This window comes from Arachis stenosperma, chromosome 9 (genome assembly GCF_014773155.1).
Source record: "Arachis stenosperma cultivar V10309 chromosome 9, arast.V10309.gnm1.PFL2, whole genome shotgun sequence".
Lineage (NCBI taxonomy): Eukaryota > Viridiplantae > Streptophyta > Magnoliopsida > Fabales > Fabaceae > Arachis > Arachis stenosperma.
In genome coordinates, this window is record NC_080385.1 from 140157407 (window position 1) to 140182411 (window position 25005).

Here is a 25005-nt window from a genome sequence, read left to right on the forward strand (position 1 = left end):
TACAGAGAGAGGCATGAGATTTACACTTGACCCCAAGTCACACAAGGCCTTCTTGAAGGTCATGGTGCCTATGGTACAAGGTATAGAAAACTTCCCAGGATCTTGCCTCTTTTGAGGCAATTGCTGCCTAGACAAGTTATCCAGTTCTTTGGTGAGCAAAGGGGGTTCATCCTCCCAAGTCTCATTTCCAAATAACCTGTCATTTAGCTTCATGATTGCTCCAAGGTATTTAGCAACTTGCTCTTCAGTGACATACTCATCCTCTTCAGAGGAAGAATACTCATCAGAGCTCATGAAAGGCAGTAGTAAGTCCAAGGGAATCTCTATGGTCTCAGTTTGAGCCTCAGATTCCCAAGGTTTCTCATTGGGGAACTCATTGGAGGCCAGTGGACGTCCAGTGAGGCCTTCCTCAGTGGCGTTCACTGCCTCTTCTTCCTCCCAGAATTCGGCCATATTTATGGCTTTGCACTCTCCTTTTGGATTTTCTTCAGTGTTACTTGGGAGAGTGCTTGGGGGAAGTTCAGTAATTTTCTTGCTCAGCTGACCCACTTGTCCTTCCAAATTCCTAATGGAGGATCTAGTTTCAGTCATGAAACTTTGAGTGGTTTTGATTAGATCAGAGACCATGGTTGCTAAGTCAGAGGTATTCTGCTTAGAGCTCTCTGTCTGTTGCTGAGAAGATGATGGAAAAGGTTTACCATTGTTAAACCTGTTTCTTCCACCATTATTATTGAAACCTTGTTGAGGTCTCTCTTGATTCTTCCATGAGAGATTTGGGTGATTTCTCCATGAAGAATTATAGGTGTTACCATAGGGTTCTCCCAGGTAATTTATTTCTTCCATTGAAGGGTTCTCAGGATCATAAGCTTCTTCCTCAGATGAAGCATCCTTAGTACTGTTTGGTGCATTTTGCATTCCAGACAGACTTTGAGAAATCAGATTGACTTGTTGAGTCAATATTTTATTCTGAGCCAAAATGGCATTCAGAGTGTCAATTTCAAGAACTCCTTTCTTCTGACTAGTCCCATTGTTCACAGGATTCCTTTCAGAAGTGTACATGAATTGGTTATTTGCAACCATTTCAATCAGTTCTTGAGCTTCAGTAGGCGTCTTCTTCAGATGAAGAGATCCTCCAGCAGAGCTATCCAAAGACATCTTGGATAGTTCAGAGAGACCATCATAGAAAATACCTATGATGCTCCATTCAGAAAGCATGTCAGAGGGACATTTTCTGATTAACTGTTTGTATCTTTCCCAAGCTTCATAGAGGGATTCTCCATCCTTCTGTCTGAAGGTTTGGACTTCCACTCTAAGCTTACTCCATCTTTGTGGTGGAAAGAACTTTGCCAAGAAGGCATTGACTAGCTTTTCCCAAGAGTCCAGGCTTTCTTTAGGTTGGGAGTCCAACCATATTCTAGCTCTGTCTCTCACAGCAAAAGGGAATAGCATCAGTCTATAGACCTCAGGGTTAACCCCATTAGTCTTGACTGTGTCACAGATTTGCAAGAACTCAGCTAAAAACTGATGAGGATCTTCCATTGGAAGTCCATGAAACTTGCAATTCTGTTGCATTAGAGAAACTAATTGAGGCTTAAGCTCAAAGTTGTTTGCTCCAATGGCAGGGATAGAGATGCTTCTCCCATAGAAATCAGGAGTAGGTGCAGTAAAGTCACCAAGCACCTTCCTTGCATTGTTGGCATTGTTGTTGTTTTCGGCTGCCATTTATTCTTCTTCCTTGAAGAATTCGGTCAGGTGCTCTAAAGAGAGTTGTGCTTTGGCTTCTCTTAGCTTTCTCTTCAAGGTCCTTTCAGGTTCAGGATCAGCCTCAACAAGAATGCCTTTGTCTTTGCTCCTGCTCATAAGAAAGAGAAGGGAACAAGAAAATGTGGAATCCTCTATGTCACAGTATAGAGATTCCTTTAGGTGTCAGAGGAAAAGAAAAATAGAAGAAAGAAGAAGGAGAATTCGAACTTGATCAGATATAGTTCGAATTGTGCATTAAGAAGGAGTGATACTCCATAAATAGAAGGATGTGAAGAAGAAGGGGGGATAATTTTTGAAATTAATTATAAAATTTTGAAAACATTTTGAAGAACACTAATTGATTTTCGAAAACGAAAGTGGGAAAGAAATCAAGTGATTTTCGAAAAAAAAGATTTTGAAATTAGACATCAAAAAGATTTGATTGAAAACTATTTTGAAAAAGATGTGGTTAAGAAGATATGATTGAAAAGTTATGGTCAAAGAGATGTGATTGAGAAGATATGATTTGAAAACAATTTTAAAAGATATAATTTGAAAACAATTTGAAAAAGATTTGATTTTTAAAAATTAATAACTTGCCTAACAAGAAAAGATATGATTCAAACATAAAACCTTTCTCAACAGAAAAGGCAACAATTTTGAGATGTTCAATCAAATCATTAATTGTTAGTAAGTATCTTTTAAAAAGGAAAGAAATTGATTTTGAAAACATTTGATTGAAAAGATTTGATTTGAAAAAGATTTGATTTTGAAAAACTAAAAAAAAATTGATTTGAAAACAAAATCTTCCCCCTAGCACCATCCTGGCGTTAAACGCCCAGAATGGTATACATTCTGGCGTTTAACGCCCAAAATGCTACCTCTTTGGGCGTTAAACGCCCAACCAGGTGCCCTGGCTGGCGTTTAAACGCCAGTCTGCCTTCTTCACTGGGCATTTTTGAATGCTCAGCTTTTTCTGTGTAATTCCTCTGCAGTATGTTCTGAATCTTCAATTCTTTGTATCATTGACTTGAAAAGACACAAATTAAAAATATTTTTGGATTTTTTTTTATAATCAAAATGCAACAAGAATCAATTAACAATGCATGCAAGACACCAAACTTAGCAGTTTGTGTGCCACTGACACTATATGAGACACACAAAATACTTCAAGTCAATAGAATTCAAAGATCAAAACAAAGAAATATATGCATGGATTCGAAAATTATAACAAAAACATACATTTGACACCAAACTTAGGATGAGACACTAAACTTAAGCAAGAAACATCAAATATTTTTGGTCTTTTTATGATTTTGTAATTTTTTTGTGTTTTTCGAAAATTAAATGGGAAAAGGTATCAAAATTCTTAATGAGAATTCCAGGAATCAGTGCAATGCTAGTCTAAGACTCCGGTCCAGGAATTAGACATGGCTTCACAGCCAGCCAAGCTTTCAAAGAAAGCTTCGGTCCAAAACACTAGACATGGCCAGAGGCCAGCCAAGCCTTAGCAAATCACTGCTCCAAAAGCAAGATTGATAAGAAATCAACAAGTTCTTGTGGTGATAAGTTGAAACCTCGGTCCAATGAGATTAGACATGGCTTCTCAGCCAGCCAGATTTCAACAAATCATCATGAAACTCTAGAATTCATCTTCAAGAATTTCGAAAAAAAAATAATACCTAATCTAAGCAACAAGATGAACCGTCAGTTGTCCAGCCTAAACAATCCCGGGCAATAACACCAAAATCTTGATGTTGTTGCCGGATCTTGGCACTGATGTTACCAAAAGCTTGCTCAAAACTTGAACAATCCCCGGCAACGGCGCTAAAAACTTGGTGCGCGAAATTGTGAACAATACTTTTTCACAACTCAAATAATCCCCGGTAATGGCTCCAAGAACTTGGTGGCTCAATACCATGGCATTACACAACTTCGCACAACTAACCAGCAAGTGCACTGGGTCGTCCAAGTAATAAACCTTACGTGAGTAAGGGTCGATCCCACGGAGATTGTTAGTATTGAAGCAAGCTATGGTCATCTTGTAAATCTTAGTCAGGCAAACTCAGATGTATATGGTGATGAACGAAAATAACATAAAAGATAAGGATAGAGATACTTATGTATATCATTGGTGTAAGAGCTTCAGACAAGTGTATGAAGATGCCTTCCCTTCCGTCTCTCTGCTTTCCTAATGCCTTCATCCAATCCTTTCTTACTCCTTTCCATGGCAAGCTCGTGTAAGGTTTCACTGTTGTCAGCAGCTACCTCCCATCCGCGTAGTGAAAGCTAATGCACACACTCTGTCACAGTGCTGCCAATCACCGGTTTGGTTCCCTCCCCTACCGGAATAGAATAACTCTTTTGCGTCTGTCACTAACGCCCAGTAGGTTACAGGTTTGAAGCACGTCACAGTCATTCAATCATTGAATCCTACTCAGAATACCACAGACAAGGTTAGACCTTCCGGATTCTCTTGAATGCTGCCATCAGTTCTTGCCTATACCACGAAGACTCTGATCTCACGGAATGGTTGGCTCGTTTGTCAGGCGAGCACTTGGTTGTCAGGCGATCAACCATGCATCGTGCAATCAGGAATCCAAGAGATATTCACTAAGCCTCAGATGCTTGTAGAACAAGAATGGTTGTCAGTCACCTTGTTCATGGGTGAGAATGGTGATGGGCGTCAATCATCACCTTCATCATGTTGAAGAACAAGTGATATCTTGGATAAAGAACAAGCGGAATTGAATGGAAGAACAATAGTAATTGCATTAATACTCGAGGTACAGCAGAGCTCCACACCTTAATCTATGGTGTGTAGAAACTCCACCGTTGAAAATACATAAGCATAAGGTCTAGGCATGGCCGAATGGCCAGCCTCCCAATGATCTAAGATAGCATAAAACTCAAAGATAGCTACCAAGATGTCCCTAATACAATAGTAAAAGGTCCTACTTATAGAAAACTAGTACATAGATGAGTAAATGACATAAAATCCACTTCCGGGCCCACTTGGTGTGTGCTTGGGCTGAGCAATGAAGCTTTTTTCGTGTAGAGACTCTCCTTGGAGTTAAACGCCAGCTTTAGTGCCAGTTTGGGCGTTTAACTCCCAATTAGGTGCCAGTTCCGGCGTTTAACGCTGGAATTTCTTGAGGTGACTTTGAACGCCAGTTTGGGCCATCAAATCTTGGGCAAAGTATGGACTATTATATATTGCTGGAAAGCCCAGGATGTCTACTTTCCAACGCCGTTGAGAGCGCGCCAATTGGGCTTCTTTAGCTCCAGAAAATCCACTTCGAGTGCAGGGAGGTCAGAATCCAACAGCATCTGCAGTCCTTTTGAGTCTCTGGATCAGATTTTTGCTCAGGTCCCTCAATTTCATCCAGAAAATACCTGAAATCATAGAAAAACACACAAACTCATAGTAAAGTCCAGAAAAGTGAAATTTAATTAAAAACTAATAAAAATATAATAAAAACTAACTAAATCATATCAAAAACATACTAAAAATAATGCCAAAAAGTATACAAATCATCCGCTCATCACTAAGGACAGAGAACCTATTGAAGAGGTAAATTATTCTAACTATACTACTCAAGAGTTATATGATATAATTGATGATTTATCTCATAACACTAGTAAGCTCTTATCTAAATACATTAAGTATAAAAAAGAAACTGAAGGATTGAAATATGAAATGTCTTCTTTACAAGCAAAATTAGAATGCATATGATAATACCTTTGTTGTCAATTTGAAAAATAAAAATGTTGTTTTGAAAAAGAAAAATGATGCTTTGAAGACTAAAATTGAGAGTCTGGAAGAAAAAGTATCAACATCTAATCTTGTTGATGGTATTGATAAAAATGAAAAATTGAATGGAACCATTAAGTTTTTGAACAATAATTTATTTTGTCCAAGAATCTAATAACTTGGATAAAATATTAGCTAATCAAAGATGTATTTTACAAAGAACTGGTTTACTATAATTTTTAAAAATTATTCTCATGAAGCTTCTATTTCATATTATCAAAGCAAAAAATTATCTTTCAATTTTACAAATTCAACAAGGAAAAATGTTTGTTATAGATATAATGGACTTGGATACACTCATAAGCAATGCTTCATTTCATTAAAGAAATATGGTGATAAAGTATAACTATTTTGGTGGATTATAATAATGACTTTGGACATCTAAGAAAAATTTACATTAAAGGATCTAAATTAATTTGGATATTTAAAGTTTCTTAACGTTTATGTAGGTTTGCCTAGCATCCAAAAGAAAAAAGACATGTGGTACATGGACAGTGAATGCTCACAACACATGACAGAAAACTCTACATTCTTCATCAAGTTTAATGAATATGATAGTGGTTTCGTTACTTTTGGTGATGATGGCAAGGGTATGATAATTGGCATTGAAAAAATTATTCACTACGAGAAAAATGATGAGTACCGTCGGATTTACCGTTAGATTTAGCATCGAATGTTAGCGGTGAGTTTTCTATCGGATTAATCGTCGGATTTGGCAATAAATTTATCACCCTAAAGTATTACCGTCGGAACAACATTTTCGACAATAATGTCCACGATAATATTTGGAGAGAAAAAAAGAAATTTTTGGAACGCCACTACCGTCGAATTTACCAGCAGGATGATCTGACAGTAACAATGTTTAGTGAAATGCTGAGTTTTAGGCACACGGAAAATGTTACTGTCAAATAAATCCGATGGTAACTCCGACGGTAATAATTCCCTAAATGAAAATGCGAATGTCATGTCGCCCATTTCAAATTTCACACTCTCTCTCTTCATCTCCACCGTCTCTCTCTCATCACCGCCACCACCTCAGTTTTCTGCCCCCTTCCATCACCGTTGAGAGTACCACTGTCGCCACCCCTCTCCGACGTCGTCATCCCTTTACGGATACCGCTCTTTCTTCTCCTTCTTCCCCAGCCTCTCTCTCTCTCTCCTTTTCCGTCACCACCATCTGTTGTCACCACCATCCACCGCCACAGCAATTTCGGCAACCACCCCTGCAACATCCATGTGTTCCCTTATTTCTTGCTCTATTTTTATTACAGGTTCTTGAACAACTCTTTTATAATTCTTTTAATTGTAGTTTAATGTAGTTTGGGTTTGAGTAGAATTTCAATATTAATTATGAATCAGTTTCGAAGTTAGTTCAGCTTAGTTTTCTACTTTTAATGGATTTAGGTTGATTAAGTTAGGTTAGATTTAATATATTAGGTTTGGAATAGTTGAAGTGTTTGGAATTGTTTAATTGTATTAATTACTGCATTGGTGACTGTTTTGCTGAGAAATTATTGCTGAAATTGTTAGATAATTTTTTAATTTTAGTTTAATTTGGTTTAGATTTGAGTAGAATTAGAATTTTAATTTTAAATCAATTTCAAAGTTAAATCAGTTTAGTTTTCTACTATTAGTGTATTTAGGTTGATTCAGTTATGTTTTATTTAATACATTATATTTTGAATGTTTGAAGTGTTTGGAATTGTCTAATTGTGTTAATTGCTGCATTGATAACTGTTTTTTAGAGAAATTGTTGCTGAAATTGTTACATAATTTTTTAATTTTAGTTTAATATAGTTTAGGATTAAGTAGAATTGGAATTTTACTTTTAAATCAGTTTTAAAGTTAGATCAGTTTATGTTTCTAATCTTAATGTATTTGGATTGATTAAGTTATGTTTGACTCGCCACATTAGATTTTGAACGCTTGAAGAGTTTGGAATTGTCTAATTGTATTATTACTACGTTGATGACTGTTTTGCTGAGAAATTATTGCTAAGATTATTTGATAATTTGATATATGCAGACATGACGACAGGAAGAGATGTTGCGGATCGAGGTAGAGGGAGGGTTTCGTTCGGTACTCCCAGGACTTCGAGATCCTCTCCTTCTACTCTGACCACCTCAATCACACCACCGATTGCAGGTTTAGCAGACCAGCCATTCATCATGGTCCTTAACCCCAACTACATGCCTCCTTTCACAACGAGGACGCCACCTCCTACCGCTCAGCAGCCCGCATCCACGACAACTTAGCCTCCAGCAACGGATGCCGCCACAGCCTCGGAGTCTAGCCACGGAAGTGAGGCAGCAACTGACGCCCCTCCACTACCTTTCATCGTACGGTTGCGCATTTGGCCTGTTGGCAAAATGGGGTAAGTATCACATTCAATGCTCACGTTTTCCTGTTTATGGTTATCGCTGAAAGTGCCTTAATTATTTCTAGTTTAGCTAATTTAGGTTAGAATGCTAGTTATTGTTTCCAGCTTTAATGATTATGGTTCTTGTTATTGCTGAATGTTCTTGAAAGCTGATTTTTGTTTGGTGGATTTAGGTTGATTTTGAATGTTGGCTGATGATTTCTAGTTTTACTGATTATAATTTCTGTTATTGTTGAAATTCCTAAAAATTGATTCCTGTTTAGTGAATTGAGGTTGGTTTGGAAAGCTAGTAAATAATTTCTAGTTTTACTGATTACGATTCCAGTTTTTACTGAAAGTTTCTGAAAATTTATTCTTATTTAGTGGATTTAGGTTGATTCTTTTTTGTGGGTTGTTGTTAGGTTTTTTCTGAACCCTACCACGTGTACTCAGGAGATGACTAATATCATCAAACTGAAGTACGACCAACCCTAACCCAACTACACGAAGATTTCCTCTGAGACCAGGAAGCACTGGTTTAGGAAATGGACGGTAATTACTTTCATTTTTTCTCTTTCAAACCATTTTAGCTAGTTTATATCCTCTATCTTACTTAACTAATATTAACGTTTCTTTATTGCAGCTGCACTTAATTTCGGATGCTGAGCACGACCTGGCCATCTAGAAGATATTCGACTATCGAATGGGTTAGCGGCTCCAGTAGATGCTGGATGATGTTCGTCATGAGCGGGACCGGCAGATGGGATGGCTCTGGCCGGAGGTAAGAAGGCCTTGTTAGTTCATCGGGAGACCGATGCGGGGTTCAGGCATCAACGTCTCACCAACAGAGCTAACAGGGCATCGGCTAGATCGTCCAAGTATACCAGCGGCTTGGCGACCTTCATGAAGACCAAATCCAAGCTATTATGAAGTTCCTTTAATTTTGTTAATAACTTACTTATATTCTTTTTGCATATCATTACTAGGCATTCTAATAATTTTGTATTTCGATACAACTTATGTAGTCAAAATCGTTGGACTGCGAGACCACATTGACAAAGACGTTCAAGTACACCCACACACTGAAGAAGAACAAAGCAAGATTTGCTGATTAGCAGTCTCAGGATCATTATGTGAGTAAACATACATCTGATTATCTTCTGCTATAAAATTATTAGAAATTAACCTTATATCTGTCTTGCTAATCACAATATTTATTAATTGCACAAGAGTCCTACACATAGAGACTAGAGGCCGCGATTTAGTAGTCTCAGCAATGTCTTGCCAATTGATTTTCTGAGCTGGTTATCCATCGCAAAATCCGACAGTAATTACCGTTGACGTAAAATATTTGACGATAAATATTTACCAGCGAGGGTTATACCGTCCGATTGTTTTCGATAGAAAATCCGACAGTGAATTGATTACCATCGGATTTATTTGACAAATCCGACGGTAAATCCGATGGTATTCAGCGTTTTTCTTGTAGTGAGTAAAGATTTCACTACTTTTATAGACAATGTTCTTTTAGTTGATAGTTTAAAATATAATTTAATTAGTATTAGTCAACTATGTTGAAGGTTTTTTAGGCCTTGAGAAAGGGAGAGTTTGAATCAATGCGCTCTTTTAAAACTTGAAACGTGTAATAGAATAAGTAGGAGATTTTTTTTGGTTTAATCTCTTGCAACAACAGAAAATAAAAAGAAGAACGAGTAGAGAGAATGACACCAGCATATATTTTGGTTCAACCTCGAAGTGCAATGAGATCTACATCCATTCTCTACCATAATAATTGTGGAATTTTACTATATCCAATTCAAGATTACAATCACCAATGCCAAGCCCAAGACCTTATAAAGACAAATTGAACCAAACCAGTTCTACGCCAAGACAAACAAAGCAGCAATTTTGTGCTTCAAAAACCAATGCCAAGACCAAACAAAAATCCAAGACCAAATTAATTTGAAACTATATTGGGTTTTCTTCCCAGTTTATGACTATTCACTTATAGGATTTTCAAATAATCTCTCACTTAATCATTAGCCTTTTTTTTTCTTTACTAGGAATACTCAAATAAAAACTGAATATATCAAAATTAAGACTAAAATGAAGAAGAAAGACACGCAACGTGTAGTGTTTTGGTTTTCTACTCTTTGAGGTGCCTTGAAAACTGATTCTTCCTCTTATAGCAAAAGTCTAGCTTTCTTAGCCGTTGCATCCACTCTTTCTTTTTATTGACATGATACTTTCTTTTTCTATAGGCAGCAACAAATCTTTCTATATTCTCTTCATATCTTACTCTTAATAGTTGGTTATTTTTAAATATAATCACACTAGTTGTTGCTGTCCATGATTGCTCTTTTTCTATGCAACAACAAATCTTCTTTATATCTTATTTTTGATGGTTGATTTTTTCTAAATATAATCAAATAAGCATTAATATCATCAATGGTCCTGAAATTTTATGGCACTTTCAATCAGTTCAAAAATTAGAATCAATGTTCAATCAATCAACCAAATGTTTGTCATTACAATAAATAATAAAATATTTTTCCAAACTCAACATATGTAATATTGGCCATTTAGTTTCTTTTAATCATTTTAAATGCAAAGTTCTTAATGAAGAAATTGAATTTATTTTATTTATAGCTAAGAGGTGTGATAATGTATATAGTCTCACCATAGATAATTTGAAAAATCAAAATGTAAAATATTTTTCTTCTTTATTTGATTCTAAAAAATAGATTTGGCATAAAATGTTGGGAAATACAAGCATATTTCAAATTTCAAAATAAATCAAAAGAAATTTAGTTAAAAATCTTCCTAACGTCAAGTTTAATAAATACATTATTTGTGATGCTTGTCAAATGGATAAACAAACAAAATCATCTTTTAAAGCTAAGGAAGAAGTCTCAACTAAAAGAGTTTTGGAACTTTTACATCTTAATATTTTTGGTTCAACTAGAACTCAAAATATGAATGAAAAATCCTATGACTTAGTTATTGTGGATGACTGCATAAGATATGGTTGAATTTTCTTTCTTACTCATAAGAATGATGCTTTCAATATTTTTGAAAAATTCATTAAAAGAGTTCAAAATGAAAAATATTACAAAATTATTTCTATTAGAAGTGAGCATAAAAAAAAATTTGAAAACTATCTTTTTGAAATCTTTTGTAATCAAAATAGAATTTCACATAATTTCTCTTGTCTAAGAATACCTCAACAAAATAGTATTGTGGAAAGGAGAAATAGGAGTCTCTAAGAGACCACTAGAGTCATGTTATGTGAGAACAAATTCCTAACTTTTGTGGGTTAAAGTTGTTAACAGATCTTGCTATATTTTGAACTGAACCATTATAAGAAAATTCTTGAAAAAGACATCTTATAAGATATAGGAAGGAACTCCTCCTACTTTGTATTATATTCATGTATTTGGTAAAAAAATATTTTGTTTTAAACTTCAAAGATAATATAAAAAAATATGACTCAAAATCATATAAAGGAATTTTTGTTGGTTATTTCACTTCTAGCAAGGCCTATAGGGTTCATGTTAAAACCACCAAAATTGTTGAGGAGATCAAGCATGCACGTAGCTTTTATGATACTGATATTTTCTAAATGTTCCTAAAAATGGTTGTGCAAAAATTTCTAATATTGAGCTCCTCTTGTAAATTGTAGATTGTAATATGATATGACACCTCTCCCAATGTTCTCTTCTCTTTTGAGCCCTGGCATGCCATTACATAACATAACAAGATAACAGATTACGACTCCCGACAGAAAACACTAGAATGTTGTGTCTATTGTCACACTTCAAGTGCTTCCCCAACACCATTTGAACTCATCCCTATGTTTTTCCTACCTATCTAAGTAACCTTCTTTTTCCTTTTTTATCTCAATTATAGTTGCTGACTATTATGTTGTTTTCTATTTCTATTGGATTGGGTTCTTGCTCATCTTTTCTTCGTCGTGCCTCCACATCAAACCAAATATGCAGCAAAAATAAAGAAAAATTTGTGTTTACAGTCATACTGTATTCTATCTGCCACCTTCATTTTAATGACACCAACACTGCCACTGATCCTTAATTTGCAACACTTGGGGGTTATCCGCTTTAGATGCGCATTCTGATTCACTCATTTCAAACATTCTTTGGGGAGCCTATACCGCTGTACTTTCTCCACCCCCCTCTAGTGTTAGGGGTAAGAATTTAAGAAATAGGGTGAGAATAGAAAAATTTTAAATTAAGAGCCAATAGAGAGATGAGTGAATCCCAACTAGGGCTAAAGAAAAAAGGAATCAATTACTAAAATTATTCATTGTTGTTCCTGCGTAGTAAGCTGGGCTTGAGGTATAACTCATCCTGTTTAAAGATTGAGCTTGCCTTCGCTTGACACGGATGAAGTATACGTTGACTTTAAGAGAAATGACGACGGCAGGCACCTGCAAAGGCTCTCTGACGTCCAAGTTAGTAAGAGTAGAGGATGATTATAATGCAATTCAGAGTGAATAGCATATATTTTACATAGTTAGGATTCGGTATTTATAGAGTGTAATCCTCTGTAGAGAGGTTGAGATATTTCTTGATCTTTCGGTAACCACCCTTAGTTTATTTCTGAGTGGGTTGTTATTAGCGAGATTCTCTCTATCTAAAGATAAGCCATGTTTGTTATTGTATTTGAATTCCGATTTATAGGCATAGTTGGACTGGGGTTATAAGCACTGATCACATTCCCAACCTTGACCTGTGGTATTTTTCAATACGACGGGTTGAGCTTCTGAATTTTTTGTGAACCTATAAATCGGAATGGTGATAGTAATAGTAGTATCCTCCAAGCTCAACTTGTATGTTGAAAAATGATAGTCATGCTTGGGAATAGCTTGAGGTGAATAGTAAAGTAAAAAAAATTGAGAATGATTAGGAATAATAGTTTAAATAATGAGATAAGGATTAGCCCTCCCCTCCCCCCCAATATTAACTTGATAATCTTGAGAATGAGATTTGGTGTTGCTTGCATTAGTGTACTTTTGGATAAACTCATAGTTGATTGTTTGTTGGATTGACTCCGACTTAGATGTGTCAGTTCGCTTTGACTCGTTTCGACTTATAATGTCATTTTGTATGGAGTGGTTCTGGCTTATAATTGTCGATTTGTTTGAAATGATTTTGACTTATAGGTGTCAATTTGTTTGGAGTGATTCAGACTTATAATTGCTAATTTGTTTCAAAATAATTCTGACTTATAGATGTTGATCTATTTGGAGTGATTCGAACTTATAGTTGCTGAATTGTTTGAAATGAATCCGACTTATAACTGCCGGTTTGTTGGATTGATACCGATTTCTAACTGTCGGTTTATTTTTGTATGCCAACATTAATATTGGTTTGTTGTAGTTCCTGTTAGATAAGAGTTCTATTAGCTTTCAATAATTGATATAACAATAATAGAATAGAAGATTATTAGTCGTGGTCTCATGGAGATTATAAAATCTAAAAAGATAATGATTGGTAGAGCATATGTAATTGTTCTCGAATTAATTGATAACTGAGTTTGTTCTCGAATTGATAGAAAGCTGAGTTGATAAATTTTGAAGTTGAATGATTGTATCAAAGTATCACTTGTGTGAGTTGTACTTGAACTTGAGTATCCGATCTTTATAGTTTGGTTATTAAGGATAATAGAATATGATAAATAACTTGGTATCTTGTGCGTTTGAAAATCAGAGTATAGTTCGGTTTTGATTTGATCATACTTATAGATCAATTAGGAATAGTGATAAATGAGATTAATAGAAAAATTGAAAATAAAAGAGTAAAGATATTTTGTTAATGAAAGAAGAAAACATCACCGTGTTTCGACTTGTGAGCTTAGCTAAAATGTACCTTTAAGCCAATCTTATACATTGATTTTGGAGTTGAGCTCTGTTACAAGGTTCAAATTGTTCGAGTTATAGTCCGCATGGTTGTACTATTGTTGGAGTTATTTTTGGTGAGTTTGTTTATAGCACTGCCTGACTTTCTTCTGGTCGGCATGACTGTATTATCCAGTATACAAAACTTGGTGTAGAAATGTACAGTACAAACAATGGTACCATATATACTTAAAGAAAGTCTATCGAAAATGAAACATAGACTGGCAATTTACGAAGAAATATAGCGTGCCCAAGGTTGATATATAAAATGGTAAGATACATAAAAGTGAAGCGGTTCAAATATATAGAGTAGTGTATACCTTATAATAGGTCATGTCGTATTGAAAATTAAAGTAAAAGAATTATATAGGTAGATTAGGTTATGCGTACGCATTGTGTTACCGTGGTATAATCACTTATCAATTTGATGTGTTGCGATCATTCGCCTTTCGATTGTTTTCCGAGGTAATTTCGAATTTTTCTTTTTATACAGAGGATTACAAACACACGTTTTGAATTCGTTGGTTAAAACTAAAGTTGAATTTTATTATTCCGAGAACAAAATAATTGATGAGAATGAGGACCAAGACCTGTGAATAAAACAGCATGGGCTAACACTGAGCAGTCAAAAGGCGATTGAAAAGGAAAATAGTAATTATAGCAATAATAATGTAAATGACGAGAGAAGTTCATTATAAATTGGTTCATATATGATTCGAGTCTTGGTTATATGTCAGAAATAATAAAATCAATTTATTTGATCAAATGCTTGCATAATTGTGCTAATTTAGAATTTCTAATAAAAATATGGGAACTAAAAATGCCTTATATGTAGCTAAAATTGTGTATCATTAGATAATATTACCAGAGAATTTGGCATAATTTATTTTCTTTGTTGATAGGTTTGGAGTGACTATTACCATGGTCATTATTCCCGATGTGTGGTCATCACCGTTACTAGAACTTCTCTAGTCTTTCTCATCACCTTGTTCGTTTTGGTTCACAAATTCGGTTAACATTTAAATTTCTACTTTTAGTGATTCTTTTATCACTAATAGTTCGGTTATAATAGGAGGAGAATGTAAATTGTTTTGCTTTTTCGCCATTAGTTATAACCTACAAAACGGGGTAAATAATTGGAAAAAAAAATAATAGTGGAGTTAAGTAGACTCAGTCACACAATGGTGCCACCTGTTCCTCCGTAGTAAGTCAGACTTGAGGTATAACTTGTCTTGTTTAAGAATTGAGCTTGCTTTTGCCTGAGACGGATGAGGTATACATTAGCTTCAAGGGAAATGGTGGTGGCGAACACTTGCAAAGACACTCCGATACTCAAGTTAGTAAGAGTAGAAGATGAGTATAATGCAATTCAGAGTGAATAGCGTACTTTTTACATAGTTAGAGTTTGGTATTTATAGATTATAATCCTCTGCAGAGAGATTAAGATATTTGCCCATTCTTTCAGTAACTACTTTAGTTTGTTTCTGAGTAGATTACTATCAATGAGATTCTCTCTAACAAAAGATAAGTAATATTTGTTATTGTATTTAAATTCCAATTTATAAACATAGTTAGATATTTATATTGGATTATAAATCAATTACTAGTAAAATTATCCTAGTTGGATTTTAAACTTCTTTTCTACTCTTAACATTAACTTCCCGTTAACGATAACCCTGCCTTTAAGATTGTAAAAAAAATTATAAATCCTAATTATAATTAAAAAAATATTTAAATTTAAAAATAATATTTTTTTATCTTATTTCTATTCTACTGCTAAAAAAACAAAATTACCCATAGAGTCCATCAATCTAAAACAAATAAAATATAATTGATGCATAAATCTAAAATTAGGCCTTAGTGTGTTAATCTAAAATTGGTCCAAAAGAGCTGTATTCTCAAAATTGGGCTTGAATTAAATGGATCACCTATCCTCTTCTTATTTTGGGCTTCAGAAATTAGGTTTCGGGCCAATGCAACACCAAACTCAATTGACCCAGCTCCTCTCTCCTTCCCTGGGAAGGAATCTCCAGCGACTCCGGAAATAGATCTTCTCCATTTTTTTGAACACTTAGAGAATACTTGAGAGAATAAAATATGATCTCTCACCTTTAATTTTATAAGTGAAATCAAAATTAAATAGGAGAGAAAACAATAAATAGTGAGATTACATACTGAACACCATCCAATTTTTTTCCTACTGGAGAGGATCCACTCCCAGCGACTCCTTCTCCTCCACTGTCCTACAGCTGCTGCCCTCCACGCATGTCCAAGCCTTGCTGCCCTAGGATTGATATTGCCGTCCAAGACCAGCACGCCCCTAACCCTGCGTGCCGCGGCCGCTTTTCGGGCATACCCGTCACAGATCCGAGTACACTGTCACGGTCCCAAGGAAATACGGCGGCCATTAGTGGTGCTGGCTTCGCCATGATTGAGGGAACTCGACCGCACAGACCCCTTCCTTTTACCGTCGCTGCTCTGTCTTCCATTGTCGCTGCTCCGTCAACCCGGAACTTCGCGAGCATTTGCTCTCCCTTCGCGGAGGCGCCGTCCTTGGCGCCGCCTCCTCTGTTTAGCTCTGCAGCGTCGTCGGCGCCGGGAAAGACCACCGCGTGCGAGTTCAGATGCGGTGGCTTTAGTGGTGGTCGCGTCGCCTTCACCTCTGCCGGTTCTTGGTTTGCGTCCTCCACCTTCTCCATCGCGACGGCGCCGTCTTCGGTGCCGCTTCTGGCAGTGAGTTTACCGTCTCCGTTGCCCAGAGTGGTGCCATTCACTGCTCGTCCATCAACATCGTCACTGTCAATCGCAATCGCGGTAGATAATTCCATATATTCTTCTGAATCTTCTACTTGTTGAATTGCTTGTGTTGTCATATCCTGAATTGTGATTGATGATGCTGGAACTGGACCTTGAAATTTTGATTGAATTTCTGGATCTGTGATTTGAAATTCTGCTTGAGCTGTTGATTCTATGGATGAATTTTTTTGGATCTGGATATGGTGTTGATATGGTAATTTTGGCTTTGAAATTTCTGGAAAAGGATTTTTCCATCTTTCTTCATAAAATTTTGCTAAATAAAATGCATCCAAAGAGATTTAGGATCGTCAAATATAATTTCTATATGGATATGTGTTTAATCCATTGAGAAAATTCTTCAATATTTCCGTGTCGTTAAATATAAGATGAAAAGGCAGTAGAATGCTCAACTACACTTCCAATTTGTTCCATTGGAGGTGAGATCACCATACCACCATGAAAATGGAGAATGGTGGCCAATGAAAGCACCAAATGTTAGGGATAAGAATCTAAGAGATAGGTAGAGAATAGAAAATTTCCCAATTAAGGGCCAATAGAGAGAAGAGAGAGTAGAGAGAATCCCAATTAGGGCCAAAGAAGAAAGGAATCAATCACTGAAATCATTCATTGCTAGTTACATTCTTACTATACCTATTTATAGTAAATCAATTACTAGTAAAACTATCCTAATTGGGTCTTAGGCCTCTTTTTTACTCATAACATACTGCTATACTTCCACAATCATTTTTCCCCCAATCTAATATCAATTCGATTTCACCATTCTTGGCTCCGCATTCCACTTGTTTGTATTGTTACATTTGTATATTTGGATTGAGTGATGTCAGTGTGATCTTATTGCCCTTGGCGGTGCTTTATTATTGTTATTATTATTATTATTTACTCATTCATGGACAGGGAGCTTACTTATTCCTGTTCAGGTCTGCATTAAGCCTGCCATTTTGACAAAGTTCATCAACATTTATCACCATTTTTTATGTTATTATAATCCAACTGTTGATGAGGCTTGACATAGTTTGTAACATTGAACTGGGTGTAGACAATTTTCATTCCATTTTGTGTGCTTCTTGTTACAAGTTGTTGTAAAGGAAATAGTTAAGATAGGAGGGGGAAGGAAAAACAAATTTCATTGTTTACCCATTTTTTTTTATTATTTCTTTTTCACAAAATTCATATTATAGGAACTTAAAATAGAAGCCAAACAGACCATCATAATTCGAAAATAGGTTTAGTTATATCGAACTCACCCAGAGACTAATTTATTTATGCCTATAATCAGGCAAAGTTTAAATCAACCTTATCTACAGAATCACTTCTTACTAGTGAAGAGGCTGTAATAGCTGCTGCTGCTTATGAAGCTGTTGCTCTTGCTAAAGCTGCTGTGAAGGTTGCAAAGGATGCAGCCCTGCTAGTTAAAAAGAAACCCTTGGCAGAACCAGCATTTAGATCGCATGTATCTTCCAAATCTGATAATTTACTTCTGACGTGGGTTCAACGTATGGAAACAGGAGATGACATAGCTAGACGGCCCATTGACTCTGGAGCACAAACAGTGGAAGATGTAAACATAGTGGATAGTGATGAGGAGTCAGATAATGTGGAGCCTACCTATGAGGAACTTGAGCGTCTGCAGGAACAGCTTTCAGATAGTATAGCCGTAAGATCTAGGCGCCAAATAGAAAGAAAAGCTAGAAGAGAGAGGGTGGCAGAGAAGACTCCCACAAATATTGTTTCTTTTAAGTCTGGTTCCCCCAGCAGGAGAAAGCGTGTTCCCATTCAAGAAGTAGACTATTCCGATCCACTTCGTTACCTGAGAACAACAACCAGCACTACTAGGCTTCTTACATCAACTGAAGAAGTTCAACTGTCTGAAGGAATTCAGGTGAGAATCTCATGTTAGTGGTTATGCACTATTTTTATACTACACTCGCGTGGCAACCATGGTTTCATGCATTTTATTTTTAATATGCTCCAAATATGTTATATAGTCTCCATAAAATGCATGCTGATTTTATGATTCATCAATAAATTTTATGCCAATTTTAAGATATATCAAGTTATGCAAGTCTCATCCGTTAGGTTTGCGGCTACTCACTTAATCTTACTTCCTGTTTAGCTGACCATTTTTTTTTGTTTTAAGAATCATCAGTCAGAAAAGGAATGCAATATTACAATGAAATTAGAAAGAATCTACTTATGCAGATTATTATCAAAGAATTTATATTTTAGGAGATTTTAATCCTTTAAGTTATAAAATTGCCGTCGAGTACCCCCCCAAAACAAGAAAAAAACAAAGAATAACTGTCTTCAAAGTTTCTTTCTGATAATGCAGTGAAGTTTATAATACTCTTTTTGTCGCCTAAATTATCTGGGCCCTACTGCCAATATGATTCAGGACCTACTAAAGCTTGAAAAGCTCCGGGAGGAAGTTGCAGAAAGATGTGGTGGGCAACCCACATTTGCTCAATGGGCTGCAGTAGCTGGAGTAGATCAGAAGACCCTGAGGAAACGTCTAAATCATGGGAAATTTTGCAAAGACAAAATGATTAAAAGTAATATACGGCTTGTGATATCAATTGCTAAGAATTATCAAGGAGCTGGGATGAACCTGGAGGATCTTGTCCAGGTATATTACCGATTCTACAGTTTTCAGTTAAATAAATTGTGGCTATGACGAACATGATGACCTTATTGTTTCAGTAATCAACTATATAATTCCCATTGATTACAGGAAGGATGCCGAGGCCTTGTGAGAGGTGCAGAGAAGTTTGACGCTTCCAAGGGTTTTAAGTTCTCCACATATGCTCATTGGTGGATTAAACAGGCAGTTCGAAAGTCGCTTTCTGACCAGTCAAGGACCATTCGCCTACCTGTGAGCACTATACTTATCTTTGGTTATCTTCTTTCTGACTATGCGTGTTACGGTGTTAGGGTGAAAAATACTGCGAAACTGAAATAGATCTAATGTCTATGATCGTCTGTATCATTGCATTGTTTTTTGTTTCGACAGTTCCACATGGTGGAGGCAACTTACAGAGTGAAAGAGGCAAGAAAACAATTTTTTAGTGAAAATGGAAGAAACCCCAATGATGAAGAAGTGGCTGCAGCAACTGGACTGTCAATGAAGAGGCTTGGTGCTGTACTCTTGACCCCAAAAGCTCCCAGATCTCTAGAGCAGAAGATTGGGATCAACCAGAATTTGAAGCCTTCGGTCTGTCCTAAACTTATTAAAATTTATTATGCTTGATGGAAAGGACTTGTCTATGTGAGTTCATTTTGCTGATATGATGATGGATTTGTGTTTTTGACCAGGAAGTGATCGCTCATCCCGATGCTGAAACAGCTGAGGAACAGCTCATCAAACAAATGATGAAGAAGGACCTCGAGATGGTGCTGGAAAGTCTCAATCCCAGAGAGCAACAGGTCATAAGATGGAGATTTGGTATGGATGATGGAAGGATGAAGACATTGCAAGAGATAGGGGAAATGATGGGCGTGAGTAGGGAGAGAGTTAGGCAAATTGAGTCTGTTGCTTTTAGGAAACTTAGGAACAAGAAGAGGACCAAGCATTTCCAGCAGTATTTGGTTTCATCATAATCCTACCAAATATAGAAAAAAAAAATGTATGTTCTCATTGTTACAGCGGAGACAGAGAGTTAGGCTTATTTGATGCTGGTGAGGGTGCGGTCCATTCTCCCTTTTGCATATTCGTTTGTATCATTGTATGTACGTTCTTCCTCCTTTTTATTTTCGTTTTCATCCTTTACCTTCTTCCTCTCCAAAATAGGAAACAGAACGTTATTGGTATACCACTCGGAAATGGATGTACACACAAGGGAATAACTGTGAATTTATTATTACTAGTCAACCATTTTTTTATCAGACGTTGAAGTGAGCTCTCTGCCCCTTCATTTCCTGACGAAGATAAATAGATAATTCCCCAGAAAACAATATCCTGTTAACCGTTTTTGTATAAATTATGCACAAATCACATTTGCGGATATGCTGCATGAATAATTTAACTACTTATACCACTATCGTTCGTAATAAATATATTTTGGAGTTGTATAGTCAGAATATTTCTAAAATTACTTTTAATTATATTTATTTATATAAGTTGTGATTCATCACTTTATAACTCAGTCTTTATTGTGTATTATAAGCTATAACTCAGCCTTAATTATCATTCATTCTGTAACCGACACCTTTATTACTGACTTAATGACTATTACTCTGATTTAATGATTAACGGTCATACCATCAACTCTATTCATTAACTCTATGCCTATAAAAGGCACCAATTTCTATATACACCGGATATTCTAGATATATTCTATATACATTCTATATTTATAGAATTATTCTTATACTTCTTAAACACTTGAGTGTCGGAGTGTCTTTTACAGGTATCCACTCCCTTGTTCTCTCATTGCGGACGTATACCTCATCTTGACTGAGAGTTTACAAGTATTCACTGGCGGACGAGTTATACACCGGCCAACCTCTACAAGAACAATTGGCGCCGTCTGTGGGAACGAATAAAATAATTCCCACTCCCCTCAGGTTCATAAAACTTGAATGACATTCAAATTTTTGAACAAATTTCAATAATCTTGTTTAAGATTTTATTTAATACTTTTTATCAAATTTTAGTCTATCGTAACTTTTTATAAAGTATGTACTTTATACATTCAAATTGCTTCACTTTTACATATCATAATATTTCACATCTTATAATCGATCAATTAACCAATCTCAGAATAAACTCGACTTTCAATCAATCTGAGAACAAACTCGGTTTTCAATCAATCCGAACGCAAACTCACTTATCAATTTTGCTTTCTTTTTTCAAAGTTTTCAATTTACACAAGTAAAATTATAAATTTTATTCAACATACTTTTGCATTTATATTTTGTGTAACTAATATTTACTGATTTATTAGTTATATTCAAACTTCAATATATATTCTATACAATAATGACATGTAACAACCATGTCAATTGAATTTTTATTTCATTATGTACTATGTTCTTATTGCTTAGTGATTTCATTTATACAATTAAATGATAGTAACGATGAGTTCAAATCTTAAAATTGGATTCCATCCAAAATTAATTGTATATCAGTTGTATATAACTGTTATACTATTCACTTTATCCTATTAAATTTTATGTTAGTAGCTATATGATTAGTGTAGAAAGTTAAGCAAAAAATAATTACAAATCTGCAAATTTATTATTTTTGCACAAAAAATATACCTCATAGCTAAACAAAATTTATTATATCATTAAATGACTAATTATTTTATTGCTTTATTATCAAATTAAAGCATGTCCTACAAAACAAAATTCAGATATTCACAGACATGTATGACATTCATATATGTCGTCTTCTTCTCTACAATTATTAACTTTTAAGGTATATTTTTCTATTTTGAACTCTTCTACTTTTACAATATATATTATTCAATATATGTTGCGACTTTGTACATATTCATTTTCTCAATTTATCTTATTCATGTCATATGACCTTCACTATAAATTGTAAATATTCAATAACTAATTGCTTTGAGCGAGAAATTCATCAATAAGCTATTGTGGGCCGGAAAAATTCCCAAGACAATTAACTATTATATCCTCGGATCATACAATCAATTCCGTCAATGGATATCTATTTCTGAACTTTTCAGTTCACATACAATCAAATGCTAAAATTGTTCTTAAGCGGAAAAGTATCCCCCACACAACTATCTTGATTGAATGACTCATCACTCAATTATTTTTTGAATAAGTGCCGATATAATAACTCGACTAAGCTTGGGGGCTCACCATATTATTATTCACTTATCTTTTAATCGAGTTATAACTCATTTTATTTTCTAAGTTTAGCCTGAATCATATGATCGCCAGACAAAGCTTGGGGGCTGTGATCCGTCACCTTATAACTCGGTCTTTATTGTGCATTATAAGTTATAACTCAGCTTTAATTATCATTCATTTTGTAACCGACACCTTCATTACCGACTTAATAACCATTATTCTGACTTAATGATCAACGGTCATACCATCAACTATATTCATCAACTCTATGTCTATTAAAGGCACAAATTTCTATATACACCGCACATTCTAGATATATTCTATATACATTCTATATTCATAGAATTATAATGTACAACACATGATGACTTCTATTTTATGTCATACATTTTATATTCATAGAATTATTCTTATACCTCTTAAACATTACTGACTTGAGCGTCGGAGTGTCTTTTGCAGATACCCACTCCCTTGTTCTCTCATTGCGGACGTATACCTCATCTTGACAGAAAACTTACAAGTATTCACTGGCGGACGAGCTATACACCGGCCAATCTTTACAAGAACAAGTTATATAAGTAACTCCACAAATTAATTGTTTATGCAGTATTTGTGAAATTATTCTTTTCTTTTATACTGATTTCTGATATGTAAATGCAAGTGCCACAGTTTTTTATTTTATTTTTTTGGGTCTTAGAGGCCTAGAGGGTTGTTACTTGTTATTTGTTGAAGTTCTGGTATGGCAACCTTTGCTAGGGTTTATAATATTAAGTATTTCGTTGGTCTTTATAATTTTATTAAATTTATAATTAAATTTTTATATTTTATTTTTTAAATTAGATTTTTACCTTATTTTTAATTTAATAAAATTATAGAAACTAACGGTATAATTAAATATAAAAAAATTACAAATCAAATTGCGTAAGCATGATAAATATTTCAAATATAAGTAATTAAGAATGAATAAAGTAAACACACTAAGGATTAACAATTACATCCGATAGACAACTAATTATTATTAGGTGAATTTTATGATGTTGTCCCTAACTTATATTTTATGGTAGATTTTAAATATTTAATAATTATTTATTTTTATATTTTAAAATTAAATATTAATTTTTAATATTTTTAATAAATTAGACAAAATTTTTTAGATATTTATTATTAATTCAGGCCAAAACAATAGTGTAATATTTGAAAATGGGGTTAGAATGGTATAATACACACGTATGAATTTAAAAGTAATATCCTGTAATCGATTAAAAATTTATATGCATGAAAATTATGATTCACAGTTTTTTATTTAAAAAATTATTTCTTCTTTTGACTTTTAAAAGAATAAATAAATGAAAAATGCTACTTATTATTTTTATCTTTTCCTGACAATGTCTGTATTTATTAATCATAACATATACTTGTACAATTTATTATAACTTAACAAGTTAGTTAGAACCTGAATTAGGTATATTAATTAGTTAGATTAGACACAGAGTTAATTAGACTATCACGTTATATATATATATATATATATATATATATATATATATATATATATATATATATATATAAAAAGAATAAATAAATGAAAAATGCTACTTATTATTTTTATCTTTTCCTGACAATGTCTGTATTTATTAATCATAACATATACTTGTACAATTTATTATAACTTAACAAGTTAGTTAGAACCTGAATTAGGTATATTAATTAGTTAGATTAGACACAGAGTTAATTAGACTATCACGTATATATATATATATATATATATATATATATATATATATATATATATATGCACGATTGAGTGAGCCAATTCACTTCTTGATCCTCTTACAATGAATAACAGCTAAGTCCATTCTCTCACACTCTTCACGTCTTGACCCTCTTACAATCAATAACAGCTAAGTTCATTCTCTCACACTCTTCTCAGTATTCAACATGGTATCAGAAGCAATTTTTTTCCTTGAACCCTCCACCCTTCTCTTCTTTCTCTCTTCTCTCTTCTCTCTTCCTCTTTCCTTGACTCACACAACTGAGTTTGATGAGAATGCGCGTATTTTACCTCTGTTCTTGGTAGAAACAGCAATTCCGATCAACGAGACTTAGAAAGAAGCGTCTCCTTTTTTCCCCCTAATTTCACCAACCATGGCACAACCAGCTTCATCTTTATCTGCGGTTTTTTTAGCTTCATCAATGGCTGTAGATTTTTATAACTTCTCTCCCGCTGATCAACCAGGTCTAATCTTAGTCACTCAACAACTCGTTGAGGACAACTATCATTCTTGGAGTCGCACGATATAGAAAGCCCTCAATGACAAACGTAAGCTTGGCTTCATCACTAGGTCGGTGCTTGTTCATGCCCCGGGTCGAGCTGTACGACCCGGGTTGATTGAAGATAAGATGACCGACTTGTTCAGACCAGGACTACTCGACCTCTTTATAAAAGAGGTCGGCCAAACCGCTACAGAGGTCCAAGAAGACCCAAACAGAAGAACACGACCCAAATCTAAAGGTAGCCCAAGCCTAAAAAGATAAGGC

The 25005-nt window shown here is 34.9% G+C and overlaps 1 protein-coding gene and 1 non-coding gene across 2 annotated transcripts; both read left to right on the plus strand.

The window, feature by feature from the left end:
• Positions 1-1209: 1209 nt before the first annotated feature.
• Positions 1210-1317, plus strand: LOC130952535 (small nucleolar RNA R71). Its single transcript, XR_009074714.1, has one exon. It is a non-coding gene; the product is annotated as a small nucleolar RNA R71 (small nucleolar RNA).
• Positions 1318-15978: 14661 nt separating this feature from the next.
• LOC130951411 (RNA polymerase sigma factor sigB-like) lies at positions 15979-20531 on the plus strand. Its single transcript, XM_057880057.1, has 6 exons — positions 15979-16647; positions 17927-18529; positions 19043-19273; positions 19379-19519; positions 19658-19858; positions 19960-20531. The coding sequence occupies exons 1-6, from the start codon at positions 16099-16101 to the stop codon at positions 20242-20244; spliced, it is 2010 nt and encodes a 669-aa protein (XP_057736040.1). The 5' UTR covers positions 15979-16098; the 3' UTR covers positions 20245-20531.
• Positions 20532-25005: the final 4474 nt, after the last annotated feature.

Excerpts from the sequence above, each read along its gene's own strand:
- LOC130951411 (XM_057880057.1), top strand. The coding sequence starts at position 16,099 with ATGTCCAAGCCTTGCTGCCCTAGGATTGATATTGCCGTCCAAGACCAG. Across the intron at positions 19,274-19,378 it reads ACCTGGAGGATCTTGTCCAG|GAAGGATGCCGAGGCCTTGT; the intron begins GTATATTACCGA and ends CATTGATTACAG. Across the intron at positions 19,859-19,959 it reads ACCAGAATTTGAAGCCTTCG|GAAGTGATCGCTCATCCCGA; the intron begins GTCTGTCCTAAA and ends GTTTTTGACCAG.